The 23,070-nt window shown below is 32.4% G+C and overlaps 1 protein-coding gene across 3 annotated transcripts; it reads right to left on the bottom strand.

Annotated features, from left to right (window-relative positions):
* Positions 1 to 1,735: 1,735 nt before the first annotated feature.
* Positions 1,736 to 16,625, bottom strand: LOC148625092 (calmodulin-like). Of its 3 annotated transcripts, XM_088568372.1 has the most exons (6): positions 16,447 to 16,625; positions 16,241 to 16,285; positions 5,175 to 5,202; positions 3,901 to 4,044; positions 2,459 to 2,701; positions 1,736 to 1,969 (listed from the first exon to the last, which is right to left on the bottom strand). In XM_088568372.1, exons 1-6 carry the CDS (start codon positions 16,471 to 16,473, stop codon positions 1,941 to 1,943), a joined length of 516 nt encoding a protein of 171 aa, XP_088424498.1. In that variant the 5' UTR covers positions 16,474 to 16,625; the 3' UTR covers positions 1,736 to 1,940. The 3 variants fall into 3 exon arrangements, with proteins under 3 accessions (XP_088424498.1, XP_088424499.1, XP_088424500.1); XM_088568373.1 differs by lacking the exons at positions 16,241 to 16,285; positions 16,447 to 16,625 and adding an exon at positions 12,843 to 12,954; XM_088568374.1 differs by lacking the exons at positions 16,241 to 16,285; positions 16,447 to 16,625 and adding an exon at positions 5,893 to 6,169.
* Between the last annotated feature and the right edge of the window lie 6,445 nt (positions 16,626 to 23,070).

Below are 23,070 nucleotides of genomic sequence, written 5' to 3'. Positions count from 1 at the left end.
GTTATGGCAAGCTCTGGCATAAAGTATGTGAAGTGATATGAAAACGCCATACGCAGGTGCTGAAGGGATGTTGCCACAGATGAAAGGAAAGTGGACACTACGGAATGAAAAGTCATCGCGTTTGTCGTATAGTTTGGTCAATAGTTTTCCTTTACTACCGATCTTTTAGTGTATGTCTAGATATGAGTTCACAGTGTCTGTAGTATCCTTTATATCAAGTTCTTTGTGATATATGCGATGCATAAAATTCCCGAAACTAGGATTGTTTAGCGATAATACATCATCTATATATATAGCGAAAATTGAGATTAAAGGATCTAGCTAAACGATGTTCCTTCTTTTGGATCAGATCAGCTATAAATTCAGCCTCATAAGAATGATGTATACATGTAATAGTATTCCATAAGAGATAATTATGTTTATCTCCTTTGGTCTGAAATTACTCCATTTATGTAGCTATGTTTAACGATTTATAACAAATGCATTTTAGTTGTTGGTTAAAAACAATGATTGAATTGTAATCTGATTGTGATTTTTGTATAAACACATGCATTTATTGATTATTTATGGTTCACTGTACTGTATAAATAAGGCTTTTATTTAGCCAAAAACTTAGTTTATTTCCATTTTTGTCATTATTGTTTTTCTTGTTTGCAATTAATTAAAAAGAGTAAAACTGATATACTTATCTTCAGAGACGTGCCAAATGTATTCGGTCGCTTGTGAGTTTTTCCTTTGTGCAAAATCACATTTACCGAGAAAAACGATTGATGACGTAGAAATTTAACACTATTTTCAACTGAATTTATGACGCCGAAATGTTTTTTTTTCTGTCCGAAACTTTCTGACACTTCTGATAATGATACTGTTGATTCTCAGCAAAAACAAAAGTTTAATTTGGACCTGTTTCCCTTTAAATTATTCAAAATCAGTTGAGAAGTATTTCATTTACATTTGTTTTAAAATTATAATTTACGTACAGTAGAAAGTAATGGGAAATGTAGGAGTGACCGAATCCTCTTAGCACGTCTCTGTATATCGTTAAATGTTCTCAGCATTTTTTTCAGGAATCTACATGTTTAGTTAGGTAAGGTCAATGCACATATTATCTTCACGTTTACGTTTAATACCATTTAATCTCTTTAATTGTACACGACCTTTTCTTCTTTGGCTATTACTTAGAGCAAAAAATTAAACATTGGACTAGAACACAACCCGTTACGTTCGTAAAATTATCATCCTAATTAGGTACATGTTATTGTAATCAGTAAATATTCATCTATAAGACTTTGAGATATAAAATTATTTACAGTAAAAATGAGCAAAACAAAACCAATACTGCTGCAATACTTGGACGAAAATAGAAAAAGACAAAGACCTAAAGTAATTCTGTATTAACAAACATCGAAACTCATGTGACGAAAAACAGAAGTTCTTACACAGCTGTGATTTGGGAAAGTGCATATTGATTATTTTAATTATCAAGTCGTTATGTCTTAACTAGGCAACAAAAGTTGACGCCCTAAAGTTCTTCATTATTTGATAAAACGAAACTATGAACTTATATTCTTTGAGTGTATGTTGCCCTTTCGTGAAACAGTTTACGCCTTTTTATTCAATGCTTTGTCCTACAACCTTGCAAATACGAAATCTGCTGTTTAACATTTTCGTTATAAAGCGAAAAAATAAAGAAATTTTATATTAACGTCTTAGTAAAGAATGAAATAAAACGTGACTAGTATTATGATTTATTAATTTAATACGTACATGTACAATAGATTAAATTAATATTCACTTGCTTACACATGTAAACCGTATTTAACATTGAAAACAAATGATACAAAAGTAAATAAATGCTTAAGCATTGGCACTGTTGCTATAAACAATATCACATGTATCTTTGATATCCAGTCAAGAAAAATTCTGCTTAAAATAAGTAATCACCGCCGCGTCATCATGGCTACGAATTCTGGAATAAAAGAAAACCAACATGTAATTTATAGAAATATTTCATATGACGTGGATTAAAATTGTATTCACGTAATTTTGTCTCCACCTAAAAGAACAGACGTATTGTGTGAGGGAAGGTGTTTTTAATTTTATTTATAACTTTACTGCTTTGTTTTGCTTTGCATACAATTATATTCAGATTTGCATTCTTATCATCTTTATTAGCTCTTGACAAATGAAATAACAATGTAATATTTGTAAATATAGTGGACATGTCGACATATTTATTTCTTTTTTTAATATTATTTTACGAAAGAGCGGTAGTGCCAAGACTAATTTCACATTTTTCGATTGATGAGAGAAATTTCTGAGAAATGTCAAGTTGGAACTCATAAATGTCACCGTGGAAGTGAAAAATGTCAACTTGGAGTTGAGAAATGTCAAATTTGAACTGAGAAATGTCAACGTGGAAGTGAGAAATGTCAACTTGCGAGTGCATGTACATTACCAGGATAATCGACTAGTCCATCGTGGTTGCTGTCTGCCTCTTTTATCATTTCCTCGACCTCTTCATCTGTAAGTTTTTCACCGAGATTTGCCATCACAAGTTTTAATTCAGGGGCACTTATGAACCCATTATTGTCCCTATCAAACACTTTAAACGCTTCTTTCATTTCTTCTTCTGTATCTGTGTCTTTCATTTTCTTTGCCATCATTTGTAAGAACTCTTCAAAGTCAATCGTTCCATTGCCTAATTGAAAAAAAAACATCATATTTCAATGAACGTAATGTTAACAAAATAGCAGCTTTTGTTTTATTCAATGCACAATCCATTCAAGTTTATCAACTGATTAATAAGGAAATGCAACTAGCAATACCAAAGTTACGAACGAGGGTTAGTCCGTACCAAAACAACACCGGAACAATGAAAGGTAATCCGTGATATAACAAATCCAGGACAACGGAAGATAAGCCGTGAAAAAAAGAAACAATTCCAGGACAACAAAAGACAAGCCGTGAAAAAAAAACAATTCCAAGACAACAAAAGACAAGCCGTGAAAAAGTATTACGGGACAAAATAATTTCGTGGCACTGAAAGAACAACAGACGAACGAAAAATCTTACAATACAACGGAACTAAAAATTAACAGAGAAACAAACAAAATGAAAAAAATCGGGAACGGTGTGAGTCCTCCTCACAACGAAATTGCAAGGCAGATTACAAGTGCTTGCAATGTGTACTGTTGTTTACATTAAATTTTCATTGGTAAACGTTTACTAGTGTTTGTTCTTTTATGTATGTTTTTCATTTAACGTAGCTATACAAAACCATTCAACGGAGTTGGTTAGCTTAAAACTCTCAGAAAGCCTCTTTTTCAAAGTCAGGGACATCCTTAAGATACTGTACATGTAGAAACCAGTTAGGTTCTATAATATGGATGGCGCATTTTATCACAGGGTTTTTTTTTTTTTTTTTGTTCCAATGTAATGTTTAAATCATATGTATTTCAAATAGTACAAAGATTTTTTTAATCGACAATGGTAGGCCCAGAAAATTATTTTAAGAAATACTAATTTTCCCAAAGAAAGCAACCAAATTTTCCCTGAAATGAAAGCATTTTTCAGTGAATTTCAACGCTTTCTATGTAATCTATTTCTCTTTAAATTGATAATTGACTTTCGTTACTTTTTAAGTATTACTTTAGTTATTTTACGTTCTTTGTTGTTGTGTGTGTGTTTTCCATGTCAGGTCTTTGTCCCTGGATTACATCCTTTTGATTTCCGCTAAAATCTTCCTTCCCTTAATTATTCTTGCATCTAATTAAAAACACAAATTCAACTTTGAGAAAGGATGCTTTTGTGACGTGAAATGAATGGATATTTTTTAAACAATATTTGTCGTGCCACCCACTGACTGGTTTTTGCGTGGATTCCCTCTCAAATATTTACCGTCTATGTCGACCTCATTGACCATATCCTGTAGTTCAGACTCTGTTGGGTTTTGTCCAAGCGATCTCATGACTGTTCCCAACTCCTTAGTCGTAATTGTTCCATCCCCATCTTTGTCGAATAGACTGAACGCCTCTTTAAATTCTGTGTATAGAATCAATTGAAGACAAATTGCAATAATAAAAATAATAAAAGAAATATATCACATGCTATATTAATATTCAGGTCAATAGAAATAACGGTAAGATACGGTTTTAATTGAATTATATTCTGGCTATCACTCGTACGAAAAAAACATAATTATCTTTGGTGATTATGACGTCTTTTAAAACATGTCCTTTATTTGCTTGTTTTCTTTCTTTCTTTTTGTTTTGTTTTGTTTTGTTTGTTTGTTTCATTTATTTCTATCAGAGAGAGCAATGAGGTTGGTAAAATACAAAATTTTGATAAATAAAGTGAAATCACCCTAAAAGCTATTCTACAATTTTTTTCATTACACAATTGTAGGAAAACTTCACTGCGTATAATAAAGTACAAAAAATTATGTGATTCGGAAGCAGATATACGACACAACAATGACAACCCGCGAGATACATCTCCTTCATAGAAAAAAAAACTTTCTTCGTACTTCCCCATACATTTTCCTTCCCTTTCTCCATTTAAAAGTATTCTGTATCCATTATATCTTCAACCGTCATATACAGTTTCATGTATTGATTCATTTTGTAAGATTAAGCGATTGTGAGTGAATCCTTGAAAACTTCTCCACATCCCATTACCCAAAAACGCCACATCTTTATGTCTTTAACTGATTATTTTTCTGGTTCAAGTAAGGTACAGACTGCATGTGAAATTCTTTAAAATTCGAGTATATGTAAATACATTGAAACGGATTGCGTCTATCTACTCTTGTAGTATCAGTTTAGACTCGTACTAAATTTGAACATTTCTTAACAATTTCAGGGGATAAGGATGTTTTTAGATATATTTTATTTGACTCAGCTTTTTTTATACCCTATTCAAATTATAAGTTACAACATAATTGTTTAAGACTTAGTAAGATTTCATTAAGAATTGCGACACTCCCGGAAGCTTTATTCCAACTGAATGCGTTTCAATAATTTAAATACAATAGGGATATGCACATTTAAACACTTCTAATGATTATCCCATTCAATGTGTCAGTTCTTTAAATGTTAGACACATTGTATTATTTGAGGATCATTACCCACCCACATTATTATAAAGAAATATAATGTTGTAGATATATTTACCTGCAATCTGATCTTCAGATAAATCCTCCTAATAGAGAAAAAAAATGAATTTATTTAACAAATAAGTCTTCCACAAAAGCATTTATATCTAATTTTCGTATTACCTCCCTTCTTTATCAATGCTCAGCAAGATTAAAAAAAATCTTTTACTCTGTCTATTTTTTCTTTGTAATATTTGTTTTCGCACTCCTTATAGATGTCTTTTATTGTATAATTAAAGTATGTATGTGTGTATGTATGTTGCGGTTGTATGATATAAAACTTCAACATTTATTGAAATTTCGACTGATTCAAAATATGTAAGCTCAAACTACTCGTTATGTCTAAATTTATGTTCTTTTACAAGCAAGACTTTCACATCATTGACTTCCCTATATTATGTCTGTTATGTTAGCATTGATGAGAGAAGTGGGAGAATTTGAAGAAGAAATACTAACACCGAAAGTGCAAACGAGAAACTCCTTTGACAAGACAACATTGGAAACAATAAAATCAACATTTGAAGAACGAAACGTACAATATAAAAGGTACACACAAGATACGAACAGCCACAGTACTTTTGATAGAATTTACAAAATCCATCCATTCATCCATACTTCCCAATTCGTTTTTCGTGCAAAATTTGCAAGTTTTGATTGTTAAAATTGCTGGTGCAGTTGCAAAATAATACACGAATTATAGTAACAAGATAACGTTATTTTCAAGAGAATACACTTACCATGATTTTATATAGTCCTTAAATTAGTCACATTTGTATTAAACATGGGCATAAAGTCCATAAAGTTCATCTAGTGTTCGTTAAATGCTATATTTTCAAATATTTGCATAAATCAAAATCTTTTCTCATTTGCAACAATGTAAACTAACCGCGTAAAAATGAATTCTGTTATTTAATTTAGAGCTTGATCAAAGAAGTATACGTTGTTCAAGTTCTAAAATTAAAATTTTAAAAACAATATAATCCCAAACTTGGCTGCCATAAATTGTTGAACTTTTTACGTCCGACGAGAACATTTTGAATAGACCCTTATCTTGAAATATTAACGCTTGATCGGTGATCTTTTTACATGTGTATCTAAATATTTGTTTTAACCTAATCTACTATGTATAAGTAAACGGTTAATTTGACTGTATTTAAAATGTTAAAAGATAATATTGGTATTATGGTGTAATATAGCCCTTCGTTAACTTCCCTAACTGTATGTTCTACCCGTTGGTATTTGATAGTACTTACAGAGTGAGATAGTTTTGAAATCAGTACTTATAGAGAAGTAAGATAGTATAAAATCGCTAAAGAAGCATCACATCTCTCCCTACCGATGCATCTGGTCCATGTCACCAGCTTTAAGTTGAGTCCGAGTTGCTCATTTACTTTTGTCACTTTGTATGTATTTCTTTATTTATTATATGTTCTTTGTTGTGTTTGTCTGTTTTCCATGTCTTGTCTTTCCCCTGGATAACATCCTTTTCATCTCCGCTAGAATCTTGGTTCCCTTGATCACTCTTTCCTTTTATAATGCATTTTATTTTCATGTTATGCATAAAACACTTTTTGTCAATACTTTAAATTTAGACAGAATCATTTTATGTGCGACTTTTAAAATCAGTTTGACAACTGCGATATATTAAGCGCCCTGTTTCATTACAAGACAAACGAAACAAGAGATATAACTATAAATTCACTGATAAATATAAAATGCCATAACGAATATTTTCTGACTATTTAAGTGATTTCAAATCATATGGTACTAAAGGCAACTATATCAAATATAAGTGACAAAAATAAATGTGAAGAGTTACTCTTCTTATTTTAAAGGGTACGAAAAATTTGCAAAGTTCGTAGAAGAACGTCAAATCAATCCACATCCGTAATTATATAAAGTAAAAAAGTTAAAAACACAGCTGACAACCTAATGCAATTCATTTGTAATTAATAGAGCAACTTCGAACTAATTAAAAACTACGATTGGCATTTGCAAAGAGTATGAGTATGTAGTCAATATTGCACACACAGAATAGGAACGAAACACTTCGAAATAAAAAAAAGTTGCCTCATTTACTCAATTATATTGATTTGCTTAAAGAATAATCAAAGAAACCAAGATTCTTGCGGAAATCAATAGAATGTAATCCATGAACAAAGGCCAGGCAGGGAAAACAAATAAGAATAACATGTATTGCTACATCATATAGTCTAGTTTACTCTGCACGCGTGCTAACTTTCCTAGAAGTAGGTGTTAGAAATTTAAGTCAATGAAAGGGATGAAAACGTTCAAACGTTGTGACGTTCAGACATTTAAAACATTGACATTGATATAAAAATTCACAGACCTTGGAGGGAGTACCATATGAATCGACTAAACAGTGTATAATGTAATATAGTATCGGCTTTGGAAGAACTGGACGTTTTGAAAATGATATTTGAATTGTCAAAAAAGGCAATGAGAAGTATTTTGTAAAAAAAAAAACGGATTTGAAATTGCAAGCGTTTGTACATTCAATTAATTTCCAGTACAATAGGACAGATTGTCTGATTGCTCTAAAATATGTGAAGAGATTTAACTAAAAATTACTATATGTGGAGTAATAACTAACCGTGGTTAGTTTTTATAAGACCCTTTAGCCCCGTGCAGGTCCGGGTGTCAAAAGAATAGGCCTGCACCAGCGCTAAGCTTGTCGTAAAAGGCGACTATATCGTGCTCAGAACTCTAGCCGGGGGCTAGGGTGCTCTGCCCACAGAGCAACTGGGTTGTGTGCCCCAGGTGGTGGAATGGGGTACCCCTGGCGTGTTACATGCTGGGGTTGTCAGGCTATAATACGGAAAACCTGACCACAAACCATAGTGTTGCACCGTGTTGGGAAAGATGCCATGTTCTTTTCACGTTAAAGAACCCTACTGTGGTATTCTACCGGTGTAGGAACCATAGGGCTCCGCCACAGGAGGCTAAATTGCCCGACCCTACCCACCCTATTTCCAGTGACAATCAAAATTTGTTGATCCCGTTATCCTTTTGAACTTCATAATTACCAAAAATAACAGAGCGAGGATATATATAAAATGTGGTAGATAGATTACAAAGGAATTACTTCAATATATGTTGTCATGCGTTTTAAATCAAAAGAAAAATATGTTTAGAACCGGTATGGAAATATACTCAGCAACTATGTATGTTAAGTACTTGTATATGTAAATATACTCAGGATCTGCATGGGCCGGTAATAAAATATACTTATCAGTTATTAGATGTACCGCTTACGTTTATTTCTTTGAAATATAAAATTCAGGTATATATATCTGTTATTACCAACAAAAACAAAACTACTGAAATAAACTGAAAAAATTGGTATTTTGTCAGTGGAATCGAAATCTAATTCTGTGAAATGAAAACTCTTTAAAGTTTCAATTTTGATTTATCAAAAAATGACATTTTCCATTCAACAATGAAAACAATGAAGACGTCTTGTCGAAAGGTGTTGATATATAAGACCTTTTACCATATACGAACGAAAAATTTTTCCTTTGCAGTTTGGACATTGTTTTTAATTTCAAAATTACTCATCGTGAAAGGAAAAAAAAAATCATTTTTTTATTTTCTATTTCTACGGATGAAATCCCCTATTGATATGAAACAAAAATGCAAATTTCTTAAAATTTCTGCGTGTTAATGTCAAGAAGAAAGTGTTTTAGTATTTGGAAAAATTACCAAATATTCGAAATTTTGTGTAAATTGTACAACTGGAAAAATAAGGAATATGGCGTTTCTTCTGTTGTTTATTGTATAGAGTATATACAAAATCCTTAAAGTATGAAGTTTTTGAGAGGCAAATAATTGCTGTATGACTTTATTTAAATGTGTCCCAAAAATTAATCCGTTGGTCCTACATATGTTCTCATGTGTTTTTTTTATGTTTGTCCGATTTTTTTTATCTGTTATACGAAATATGAGGGAAAACACCCATAGTAGTTTGTCCAATGTACATTTCAATAGGGTATGTAAGTCTCGCCATGTGACCCGTGATTTCACGAGGATGGGTCCTAGTCTACCATTCAAATGCATAGACACTTGTCATTTAGAGAGCGTTGAGTTCAGTGTTAAGGGCAAAAATATTTCTGTGTGAAAAATAGTGATAAAAATGACAAATGACTATTTCTACATGATAAATGTAGCAAGAAAAAAAAATAAACTAGAAGATTTTGCATTGTTATACAGAGTTTCGAGTACCCGGAAGTAAACAATAGAATACAGATCGGTCTTCGGTTTTCAGTACGTTCTACAGGCTAGAAACCACTAATTCCACTTCCCATAGGCTTCTATGCTAATTTCACAATATTCAATGGCTTCTCTGGACTTTACCTTAACTTTAACCTGCAGAGGACTATATATCAGCATGATTCTACATATGGCAGCTCACAATCCTCAGAATGGCATGTGGGGTTAGCAGACTTGCAGTGCAGTACTGGTCACCGGAAGTGAAGGGTCTATAAATAGCATGGGAAATCCCAGTGTTTTCACAAGATACGGGTATATTTAGAAACCATTATGGAGATTAGGCTTCACATCACAAGAAGCAAAATGCACCTACAAAATGTACAAAAATGTTTTTCCTTTCAGAAACTGTTTAAATTTTTTAAATAAGATGAGAACTTTTTTACAGCACTATGAGGAACAGGGGTAATTTCTGCGTAGGACTTTTTTTACGTACGTTCCAAATGCTCATTGTTTGGAATGGTGGTCTGTAACCTACATCGGAAATTCCGGTAAAGAAAATAAAACTAGAAAGGGAACTAGAACATATCCTATACAATAGAAAACATTTGTAAAACTTTTTTTTTCAGTTTCATTTATTAAGTCATCATACGTCATCTAGTTTTTGGTGCTCAAATCATGTGGATTACTTTAATGGATTAAGATATATAAATCTTGTTAATGTTGAGAAATTAAATACGGTAAGGGAGAAATGTTTATTAAAAGCAATCAAAGATATAAAGTGATCAAATATTTATCGAAGTAAAGGTGTTGAAATTATACGCTTGGTAAAAAGAAACAAAGTGAGACAAATATCTTAACTGAATGTATGTCAAATCATATACGTGATCCTAATTTACAAAATTATTTAAATAAAAAATGCAGATTTAAGGAAAACTGTATATCATCTTAACTTTTAATCATAAGTAATTATCATGCATTGCAGAGAAACTCTAACAATAACAAGATCAGTATATAAATAAACATAAAACTACATTTTGTAATGAATACCCATTTAACTGAGGACGACAGAAAGTTTTAAAATGCATCTATATATTCAACCACGTCCTCTTACAGGTTATACATGCCTCATATTACTCTATTTGCATACGATAAATGACTGAATTACATTTTGTCTTTAAGCAAAGTTACTGTGTATTATATTTATTGTTTTTTTCCCGAGTTTTGTTCCTCCTTAAAGTTGCTTCAGTTTGGCTGATAATTTGTTTGCCTATACCAGACAAAACATTATGTGCATGCATTATTAGTACGAATTAATACGATGTATCGCTGCATACAAGATCTATTTAATACGATTTTCATCGATTTCGAGGATCAGGAAATAAAATATTTGTCTTATACCCCCTTCAATTACAAGAATTTTGCTGATGATAACTAATGAATCTCCAAATTTTACAATATTCGTGCAACTAACAGAATTCCTTGAGAATAAACCTCTTATACTATTGATTTGTGAGTGTTTTGCGACTGATAAAATATTTGAAAGACCACTTAACAAATCAATAAGAATAAACGCGATGCATTTACGAAAGAGTAAACAAGGGAACCACGATTCTTGCGGAAATCAAAAAATTGTAATCCAGGGTCAAAGACCAGACATTGAAAACAGACAAACACAACAAAGAAAATAAAGTAACTAAAATGTTACATACAAAGCAACAAAAGTAAATGAGCAACTCAGACTCAACTAAAATCTGAACTTAGTTCAAGGTTCATTGCGGATAAACACGATCAATTTACGATTGCATACGAGTTTTTAAACAACTGCTGCGAGCGCAATACATGCACGAATTTCATCCTTGCTTTTAAATATAATTTTTTACGAATACTCGCGGATTAGTTACGAATGTTTTACGAACGGTAATGATTTTAAATGAAGTTGCTGTAATTCATATAAATTGTATGCCATACAGCCGCATTCCTTTTCAAATTAAAGAAACAGGGACACAAAACATGTCTCACGAGGGAAAAAAGTTAATAAACGAAGGGAAGAAAAAAAATCAGAAGCAGTCTAAGCTGCTTCATTCTCGACGGATGAGGCAGTCTCACAAAGTGCTGGCGTGAAAGAGAAATCAAGAGAACCAGGATTCGAATGGCCATGAAAAACACAATCCAATAATAACGTATGGACAAAGAAAGTAGACACACACACACACACATAACAAAGTGCATAAAATAAACAAAATAACACGTATAAAGAAACAAAAGTAACTAAGCAACCCAGCAGACATTACTAAAACTGAGAGTATGAAACAGGTGCACCGGTAGTGAAGGCGTCTACTTGTATATTTTTTCAGAAAAGCCTACCGAGTTGCTCATAAAATGCCACATCCGGGACAGACAAAAGAGGAAAAGAAAAGTATGACATGGGGAACAAATTGGTACTCATTCATGATACTAATAGATACACCATAACGATCCACAAGATAATGATAGCTGTATACAATATTTGTTGTGACGACTTGAATTTTTTAGCAACATAACCCTGTCCCAAATGCATATTTTTGAAGAAATATAGCGCGTAGCTTTGGTAACCTCTGGCATAACATAGTGATATGAAAATACTGAAAAGATGTTACCATAAATGACAGAAAAGTTGTGGATACTGAACGAGAAGCAATCGCATTGTCGTATCGTTTTGTCATGAGTTTCTTCTTTCCATGGACTCATCCGTAAATCAACAGCAAGACTATTGTAAACTACTCACAGTAAATATAAATAAATTGGCCCGTTTAATTATAGCAAATCAAACTGTTTACGATTTCTTGCGAATGTTTTACGAGTTGCTGCGATCGGTTAATGATGCCCAACGAATTGTTAAGTGTGGTTTTCGAGCTTTTAACGAATGAAATAATCGATAAAGACTCGTGGATATTCGTGTGAATATCCGTGTGACATGTCAAAAATTTTCACGAATCGATATGAATATGCATTGATATGAATTGAATACGAGTTGTTAAATGCTAAATCAAGAAAAAATACGACTTGCTGGACGTGTCATACATTTTATGTATGTAAGGCAATTAACATGAACAGATCCCAATAAGCCTAAACTTGCTCTCGATACATAAATTTTGTGTTTGACGGTTATGGAAACCATTTAGTTGCATGATTATGTTTAAAAACATGAACTACAAGTGTCAAATAGTCCTATATAGATATACATGTAAAATATTAATATTTAAAAGAAAAAGTTACTCAAACTTGGATCATATCTAACAGCAGATAAAACAGAAACGAATGCTTGCATAATGAAAAAATAATAAAATACTATTATTTCATACTGTAACTAGTTTGCGCTATATCTTCATGGATGTTCGATCCGACCAAATGCCAGGACATAGAAAAATATTGTCTCGATGGAAATATCGTCAGTATTACAAATAAAATTAATTTTTACCTCCCGTATCAGAATTTTTGCCATGACTACGTAATCCGTAATAACATTCGGTACCTTTCTCTCAAAAGAGGTACGTTTATATTCATTTTATGTCAACATTTGACAAAGAAAAAAATACATTTAAATACTGCAGTTTGAAGTGTGCGGTAGGAGAGCGTGACCATGTCAATTCGCTTAATAGCTTCAAATCTGTAATTAACGGTAATGTGAAATCAAGAAGAAAATTACTTATCTTTTGTTGCAGAGGGTAGATCGTAATTGATATTTTAAACGTAAAGCAAGAGAGCATATAAAATTCAAGTTAAAATGAAGTTTACGACAAGAGAGAGTGTTCATGACTAAGTGTTTAGTAACCATCATAGTTATAATTGACTACCACCATTACATATCTGTACCATAAAAAGAACAATTGTAATTTAAGTTGTCATTATTTCAACAATTCTTAATTTGACCAACAGGGATCTTTACTATCAATATTTAATCTTTAGGTCAAGACCAAAGATGGGTATTACCTATTCATATTTTAATGTTTAGAGCTCTTTAACGGAAAAGTTAAATGAAATATTAAGAAAGATCCCAAAAGAAATAACTGAAAAATTATAACAAAATATATTTTCTCTCTTAAGATTAAACTAGGAAAAATATATGTTTGATTCTGTAGACGTCCACAGTTCTGGACATGAATGATGCTAAACGAAAAAAAACTCCAGTCTTATTATATCCCCTCTTTGTAGGATATTTATAATGATTATGGTGTCCGTCCGGTTGTTCAGTTATCCACTTTTTTATCTACAGTTATACACTTTATATAGATATGCCATATTGTGGAATTAGGCTTCAAACTGAAGCGACATCATGTTTGACGACGGACGACTTTGTTTATATTTTGAACATATGGTTGGAAAACTAGGGAGGGGAACCTTTTAGTTTAGAGTACAATTGTATCTGTCTGTGAAGCTGCTGTTTCTAATGTCCTGATTTCAGTACTTTTCTCTTCCAGTTTTTGTATTCTAATATGTATATCTATATAGAACTTTTTTATATTTGTTGTACAGATTCTATGAAATATCTTTGTAAATAAACAGTTTTTTGTCCAAAACCTGGACCCTTTTCTTATTACTTCTATATAAATCATTATATCAATATTTTAGTATTCTTCCATGTCAGATACTGAGTTAATTTTTGCATGTTTCTTAAATTGGACAATGTTTGGAATAGATGCGATGTTACCTGATTTTTATACCCACAAAAAGGTTGTCAAAATACCTATTTACATTCCATTTGAAAATCAACTTAATAAGTGGGTAATTTTGTATAGTATTGTTGAACAAATTTCGTGTCGAATTGATTTGATTTAAACTTTATTACAGAAAAAATATTGAAAGGACATTTCACAATATATCTATTTATATACCTGTATCAATAAAAACCTGAGAGCTTATGTAGTTAGTGGAGAGGTATAAACTGTATTTATTGTTAAAAGAAATGAGAGTACTTGAACGATACGAATGACATTCTATTCATTGTTTTGATAAAAGATTATAAATTAAAGTAAAAAACCGCCTAATTTACTTATTTTGAATTTATCTAATAAGTTCCCAGGCTTATTGTATACGTCTGTGGGAAAACGTTTCAAAGGATAGTTTTTTTATTTTTAAATTCTTATACACAGGAATTCGAAAAACGACCCCAAGTTCAGTCTACACACAATTTTGACGCTATGAAATGTTACTATTACAAGTCTTAAGCTTTTACATTTGGAGCCGATTTTGTGTTCTTTTATCTCAATATCGACAAATAAAGTGACACAACCTTTCTAAAATCTTGATCAACACTTTTACAGAAAAAAAAAACAGCAGACACAAACCAAAAGAAATGGAATGTTTCGGACAATGATCAATTCAAATTGATCTATTCTACATGTATGAATGAATATTTCAAAGAGAAATGCCTAGCTGATGTTCAAGTTTTTTTCTTTCTTTGCAATTGCAAATCGGATATCATCATCTCCTACCCCTACTTCACACAACGGTAATGTCTACGTTTCGCTGATGCAAACTCAAATTTATCTGCAACAAAAATGTAAAGTGAAAGTGCACAATGTCATAACTGAATTACAATTTTAAGGGGGTTCTTCGGAACAGTATGTTGCGGACACAAAATAAGATACTACTTATTCATAAGTCAACTGGTTAACAAGTACATCACGTCTTGGAGGTAATTGTCTTATATCATAACAATCCCAGAATCGAATCAGGATATGTGAAGAATAGAAACAGGCAATGGGAGCCGAGAACAAATTGAATAACTAATAGACATCGTGAACACTATATACCGCCTATTTCATAGAGAGCGGAGTTAAACCCTATACACATAGAGTTTGTAGTCCATACAATTTAAATGTACAGACCTTAAAACCATTTTTTAACCCAAGGCCATATCAGAAGAAATTATATGTCCCATTAGAGATTACATAACAAATGTTAATCTATAAATAGTTTTACAACTTAGAATTATATATGACCGGAAAAGCAAACAAACATACAATAGGTTAATTGTAATAGTCTTAGAAGTCAGCAATCTTAAATAATAATACTTAGTTACATGTAATATAACCTTAAGTCCCACTTACAGAAGGAAGGTCAATTAAACCTGTTTTATATAAACAGCATGATACACAAAATTAAAATAATTTACATTGTATGCAAAATATAAATTTATAAATAAATTTCTGTTTTCGAAGTAGTATATATAATTACAGACCAATTTACACCTTATATATGAATCCTGGATTCTGATTGGTTGATAGTAAGACATTTTTAAGATTTCGGTCATTTTTATAGGTGTCGGGGTATATGCGTAAACAAAATTTCGTATTCCCTTAGCCACAGTATTTGTCAAAACGATTAGGATATTTCTACCCACGCCAGAATTCATTTGGAAGTATTATATAGTAATAATGACAAAATATTGAATAGCACAGGTGAATGTCATAGAAAACCACAAAAGGTAACTATGCAACAAATCCTATATTACGACAGTGCAAGTATATACCTTTGATCTCAACGTCATTATGACATATATTACAAAAAGGTATATTGAAAACAACATGCTACGCTTTTTGATAAAATGGGTCATTTTGTGAAAATAAAACGTTATCATACGGTTATATAATGTATGGGCGTATGTATTAAGATTTGGGCGAAAATCAAAAGAATATACTCCAATGATTGAATCTAGACAGGTAAAATAGATACACACAATAGACCAAGTGCACCAGTAGAGTTAGCGTTCTCTGCTTTTTTAGAAATACCCACCGAGTTGCTCGTACAGTATCATGTCTTTGGTAGACGGAAAGGGACAACTTAATACGTTGAACATATCTATGGAATAAATACCTTTTTCTTCAGCTCTTTGAGGGTGTCATCCTTTGCCTTTTCTACCTTATGGAAACAAAAAAAACGAAGTATTATACATGCATGATAGATAATGTAGTGATTCCAAGTGCAATACCATAACACTACTGAACATACAATTTATACAGGAACGTTTGTTTGTATTCAATTTAACAAAAAACTTAAGTATTAAACAAAGTGGTTCATACCTTATTAATGAGAAATTTCGATGTCATTTTGGACTCCACTGGGAATGCGCAAAACTCAGAATCGCAGTGATTAAAGTTCCGTATTGCATGCAAGCATCTTTATCCTTGCAGGTGTCTTCTATTTCATTTGTTTGAACATGAAATACCCGGGTATCTTTTAACGCTAAGTAATCTTCATTGCGTCCAGGCTCAAACATTGATTGAATAAATAGTTTAAATAGTGACATTTTATACGACGGAGATATGATCGTTTATTAAAGGAATTAAGCCGGATTAATCTTTTTATGTCTTTATAAATTGAAAATAATATTTAAAGATGATTATGTATATTTCTTAATTCAAAGAACGTAAATATACTTACTCGGGCAGATGTTTAAATGTACAATAGATTATTTTTTACTATAACTTGACATTTTGACCGAAGTTAATGCTTGTGAATGCACAGTCATCACACACCTGTTATGCCGGTTGCATACTTGCATACAGCAGTTAACATTAATGAACTCGTCGACGAAAATAATAAGAGGAAATGAATACATTTTTAATGCCACTACGTTTTAAACATGAGTATACTCATGTTTAAAACAAGGAAACGAAGCCTCAGTGTCAAAGGGGTTTCGAATGTTGTGCTATGGAAAATTAAAGGTACATTATATGATATATAGGAGGTGGTCAGACAGGTCTGACTACAGAATTGGTGAGTAGCTTCGGTTACCTATACTATAACAGTAGTCGCATCATCTCAGAGGTTTCTAAATTCAAAATTCCAATCATATACATATATTGGAAATTTCAATTTCAATGTCTTCTTGTGATTTATGATGATTTGTGAGTATCCTAACGTTTATTGAAATCGACGAAAGATGAAAATGAATAACTAATATCTATGACAAAGGCTATAATTTACATAAGGTAACCTTATTTTGTTTCCTTCGTATGTAATACATTCCATCCATTCCTTTGTGTGTAGCTTTTTTCTTCCAACTGATACATGTTTGTCGTTTGAGAGCTTTTCGAAATAACGCAGACTTGAATATCGTGTTTAACCTCTTCCATATATCCATGAGCAGGTGTATTTTACCTCAATACTTAACCCATCACTTTAAATATTATACTATAGCTGTCGTTAGAAATGGCATGTCTTACCTTCTAAACTTGATTATTCTTTCGTACAGTATAACACCGGACATGTTAACTATGTGGAAAGTTCTTTAAAAAGTATTTGGCGCTTATCCTACCTGCCCATTAAATCCATGCGCTTAGATTTTTTTTTCGAGTCTGTAAAGCACATTTTTATCATATTCTTAGTTATTTCTATTTATTCATTAATAAATTGATCAGTAAAAAGGATAAAATATAAAAATGAAATGAAAATGATCTCAGTCGAAGGATAAGGGAAGTTTATGGACATGGACATCCAATAAAAAAAATTATGCTGATTTCAATATTAATCGACGCAGTCAAATTAAGCTATATCTGTTTACTTTCTCGTAACTCCTCCAGATTCATTATGAGAAACTCGATTTTTTTTGTCTGGTTGATTTAAAAAAAATGAAAGTAGATCTTGCAGCCGCTAGACTCCATTCGACCATCAACACACTTAAGGAGTACATACTTTGTGTAATTTGTAAGCCCAAAAGTATTGAACTATTTGTAATTCAAACTATGCACAGTGTTTCTGTTTCACTGCACACCGCAGATGTGCACCTCTTTCCTCTTTCATTGAGGAATTTACAAATGTTTTGTTAAAGTAACTTAAATTCCTTCAGCACCTGCGTATGGAGTTTTCATATCACAATTTATACGTTAAGCCAGAGCTTGCCGTAACTACGCAGACTTTTTGTATGGCGCTAGACTTCTTACAGATAGGCTTCTAGAACAGGGCTATGTTGCTACAAAATTGAAGTTTTTACTACAAGTTTTATGGTGGCCATCGTGAACTCGTGGATCGTTGCGGTGTATCCATCTGCACCATGAAAACTAATTTGTTCAACATGTCATAGTTTTCCTTTCTTCTTTCGTCTACCCCGGACTTGACTTTTTATGATCAACTTGGCAAGTGTTTCTAGTAAAGCAGAGGACGCTTACCCTACCAGTACACCTTTTCCTTACTCCAAGTTTTTTAGTGTAATCCGAGTTACTCATTTTTCTTTTGTTTCTTTGTATATATTATTGTAGTTACTTTATGTTCTTTGTTTTTGTTTTTGTTTTTTTTTTCCATGTCTGTCCCTGGATTAAATTCTTTTGGTTTCCACTAGAATCTTGGTTCTTTTGATTACTCTTAGACATTTTGTGTCGGTTTATGTTGTCAAGGTTACCTACTTTTGTTGGGTTTTAACGCCCGAGCAGCAATATTTCAGCTATATTCAGGCGATGAACATGAAATAGATGATAAAATGAACATGAAATGATGATGAAATGAAAAATGGGACAGGACACAAGGACAATGGCGTCGAGGAATTTTGATTGCCACTGGAAATAAGGAGAGGTAACTCAAAATGTATACAACAATTATTTTTACAAATATTTAAATACATATTAAAGATGTACCTCTTACAATGGACCAAATGAATATTTTTATCTTGTTTTTCTTATCTTCAGTTTTTCGATATTTAATTGCATTTTATTCTGTTTGTAGATCATCTCTCTTATTTTTCTTGTTTTTTTACGTTTTAGCCAAGTGTACTAGAATTTGTTATGTATCTGAATTGTCATATTGATGACGCTTCCGTATTTATTATTATTATTATTATTATTATTATTATTATTATTATTCCGATATTTACCCGTTAAACTTATCCGTTTATGGTCATACTAGTACATGATATCGTTAATATATTCTTTATATTTTATGTAACGTTAACATAAACTATAGCTATTTTCAACGTGCTTAGTTTTTTATCAACATATCAATAATACAAATGTGTTGATAAATATATGACGATGACGCAAGTCCAAACATATTTTCGGCATTTTTCCCCTAGTTTGCACTCTGTTGCATTTTAACGACTTCCTTTCAACACATACTATTAATGTATTTCTTTTATTTTTAAAACAAAGATGATGTGGTTTGAAAAGAAATAAATCATCAATTATTGAATGTGTCTTTGTTTGAAAGTCTGGGTCTTTCGAGACAAACCAATACAATACCAATATAGAAATTATCAAAGCATTTTAATGATTGTTTTAATTCAATGTAGAGTCACCTGAACTACTTTTAAAAAAAAAATAGTCTCATCTGGGATTGGATCTTCTTTAGGAAACGTTTGCGTTAGTATACAGGATTAAGTTACCAAATAACTGTAGACACATTGTCGCTTTAAATACTGGTGAACGTTATTTTGTTTTAAAAATAATTTGGTTGTGTCTTATATAATAAGCTTAGAACCTTTAGTTTGTGGTCTTCCATACTTCCTTTCGAATAATAGTCAAGTTATAAAAATTGATATAAATCATTGTAAAACTTTCCAAAAATTCTAATTTCTATGAGTTTTTGTAATGCCTTTTCGGTGTTTGTGATTTTGTGATTTTGGAGACCATATAATGACATCAATACAAGAATTTGTCTTCATATTTTAAGAACCTTTAATCAACTAAGTTCTAAATCGTAATTGGTGTTTAAAAACGCTATTAATATGAATATAATGGATCTATGACGTGCACAGATTTAAATCGAGTATAAATAAACAACTTCTCAAAGAATTAAACCAGTAATTTTCGGACAATTTGCAGAAGTAAATATTATAAATTCTCATATATAATCACAGCAAGTGATTTCGCAATACAATATTTGATGTGTATTTTTTTGTTTTATGTTTTTACAATCTGCTATATCTTATAACACTAGACAGCATTTTAAGTTTTAAGTTATTTCATATTTATGTAATAATTATAAGCGGTGTACTTCATTTGTACGAAACTTTGCATCCACAAACTCTCTTTGAACATACGTCAAAAGAAAACCTAATATAATCCCTTTCAATAGCATTCAAAATCAAACAGTTTGAATGCTGTGTAATTGAAAACATTTATGTCGACCTCATATGGAACAGACACAAATCAGAAAAGTGTAACTTATATATATTTTTTCATTTGTTTTATCATTAATTTTGTTTTCTTTTGTTTCCTTTTTTTAAATTTTTGACCATTTTGACCATTTTCAATTTTTTATTTACAACCTCCGTCCCCCCTTTTCTTTATCTATATGGCAACTTGATTCCGTTTTCTTTCTTTGAAAGATATTTAGTTGGTTTTAACGTCCAAGCAGTAATATTTTTAAAATACCCGGCCATGAACATGAAATGGATGATAAATGAACATGACATGATAATGAAATGAAAATTTAGATGGGACACAAAGAAAATAAGGTCGACAAATTTTGATCTTGCAATAGGGAGAGTAGGATAGGTTTTGTCAATTTAGCCTCCTGTGGCGGTGCGCAAAGGTTCTTACACCTATCGAATACTACAGCAAGGTTCTATAACGTGGGATGAACATGACATTTTCCCCACACGCTGCCTCATGCTAAAAGTGCTCAGAACCTTAGCCGGGGGGCTATGGCGCTCTACCCACAGAGCAACTGGGATGTGTGCCCAAGGTGGTGGAATGGGGTACCCCTGGCGTGTTACATGCTGGGGTTGTCAGGCTATAATACGGAACACCTGACCGCAAACCATAGTGATGCACCGTGTTGGGAAAAATGCCACGTTCCTCGCACGTTAAAGAACCCTACTGTGGTATTCTCCCGGAGTAGGAACCATAGGGCTCCGCCACAGGAGGCTAAATTGCCCGACCCTACCCACCTCTCCCCATTTCCAGTGGCAATCAAAATTTGTCGACCCTATTGTCCTTGTATCCCATCCCTTTTTCATTTCATCATCGATTCATGTTCATTTTATCATCAATTTCAAGTTCATCGTCTGAATAAAGCTGAAATATTGCTGCTCGGACGTTAAACCCCAACAAACAAACATATTCTTTTGACACTCAGACCTGCACGGGGCTTGAAAGTTATTTATTTTCATGAAAATTGCTGCGATATTCACAACATAAATTAATATTTTTGATCCCTTGCTTTAAAAACATAATTAGAATTTCAGTTTTTTTTTCTAAGAGTTGTTTTCAATTATAATGTTTGTATAATTTCATTTCATTTTTTATCCCTGGGATACTACTTGCTCAAAAACCCTCATATCAACATTGAAAAACTTAATTATCTTTCTTTGATCCTTGTTGTATCATTGTTTTAAACGACAAAAGACAGACATTCTGTGAAAGATTTATAATTGTTCTTAGAGTACCATTTTTTTCCTGCTCTCCTTATCATGTAAATTTAAGATGCATGTACATGCTATTTGTTTCTTAAAAGTTCAAATTTTCTCACTTTTTAACTCATATTTTGGTGGAATTTCTTTATTTTTTTTTTTCAGAAATTGTTAGAGATGTTTTCTGCATTGATTCAACATTGTACTTAAACTTGTCATATTGTGAAAGAGTAACCAAGAGAATATATATTCAAGTGGAAATCGAAAGAATATAATCCATGGACAAAACCCAGATATAGAAAACAGACACACACACGACAAAGAACATAAAACAATCAAAACGATACGTACAAAGCAACAAAAGTAAATCAGCAGAGCAACCCGGACTCCACTAAAAACTGGGAGCATGGTCCAGGTACATCGTTAAGGTAAGCGTCCTCTGCTTTTCTAGAAATAGCGCCATGTCCAATACTCAAGTCCGGGGTAGACGAAAGATGATAGGAAAACTTTGACACGTTGAACAAATCGGTTCTCATGGTGCAGATTTGTGTACCATAATTATCGACGAGTTCATGATGACGACCACAAAAGTTCTGTGCGGATGACTTCAATCTTGTAGCAACATACTCCTGTTCCAGAAGCATAATTGAAAGAAGTCTAGCGCGGGACAAATTGTCTGCGTAGTTACGACAAGCTCTGGCATAACGTGTGAGTTGGGATATGAAGACTCCAGACGCAGGTGACTAAAAGATGTTGCCACAGACGAAAAGTAAAGTTGACAATGCGGAATGAAAAGTCATCGCGTTTGTCGTATAATTTGGTTTTAAATAGTGTTTCTTTACCATCGGTCTCTAAGTGTAGGACAAGATTTGAGGCCGACTTCACAGTATCTGTTGTATCCTCTATCTCAAGTTCTTTGGGGCAGATGCAATATATAAAATCCACAAAACTGGAATTGTTTAACGATAATACGTAGTGAAAACTGAGATCAAGGGATCTGGCTAAACGATGTTCCTTCCTTTGGATTAGATTAGCTAAAGTCAGCCTCGTTAGAGTGAACGAATAGTTCAGTAAGTAGAGGAGCCTAATTTCCTCCAATTGAAATGCCGACCGTTCGTTGAAAAACGCGTCCACCACATAGGACAAATATGTTGTTGATAAAAAAAAATCAGAATTTGAAACCTTCTTCTTCGGTGTGTTTGGAAGATGATTCAGAATCGTTTATTTCAAAGTATGTAGAATCTCTACCAAGCACTACAACTGTACCTAGGTGTACCGTCTGTTTTGGAATAACAACGACGTATAATGTTTTTGAGTGGGGCTTTTAACTGTATGGGAAAAGAGTATTAATAACTGAAAA

The sequence above is a fragment of the Perna viridis genome, chromosome 2 (assembly GCF_037379345.1).
Source record: "Perna viridis isolate PV_CMFRI_1.1 ecotype Kerala chromosome 2, ASM3737934v1, whole genome shotgun sequence".
NCBI lineage: Eukaryota > Metazoa > Mollusca > Bivalvia > Mytilida > Mytilidae > Perna > Perna viridis.
The sequence above is the reverse complement of the archived record's forward strand: the minus strand, read 5'-3'. Positions and strand labels throughout refer to the sequence as shown.

Excerpts from the sequence above, each read along its gene's own strand:
- LOC148625092 (XM_088568372.1), bottom strand. The coding sequence starts at position 16,473 with ATGACATCGAAATTTCTCATTAATAAG. Across the intron at positions 16,286-16,446 it reads CGAAATTTCTCATTAATAAG|GTAGAAAAGGCAAAGGATGA; the intron begins GTATGAACCACT and ends TGTTTCCATAAG. Across the intron at positions 5,203-16,240 it reads TCAAAGAGCTGAAGAAAAAG|GAGGATTTATCTGAAGATCA; the intron begins GTATTTATTCCA and ends TTTCTCTATTAG.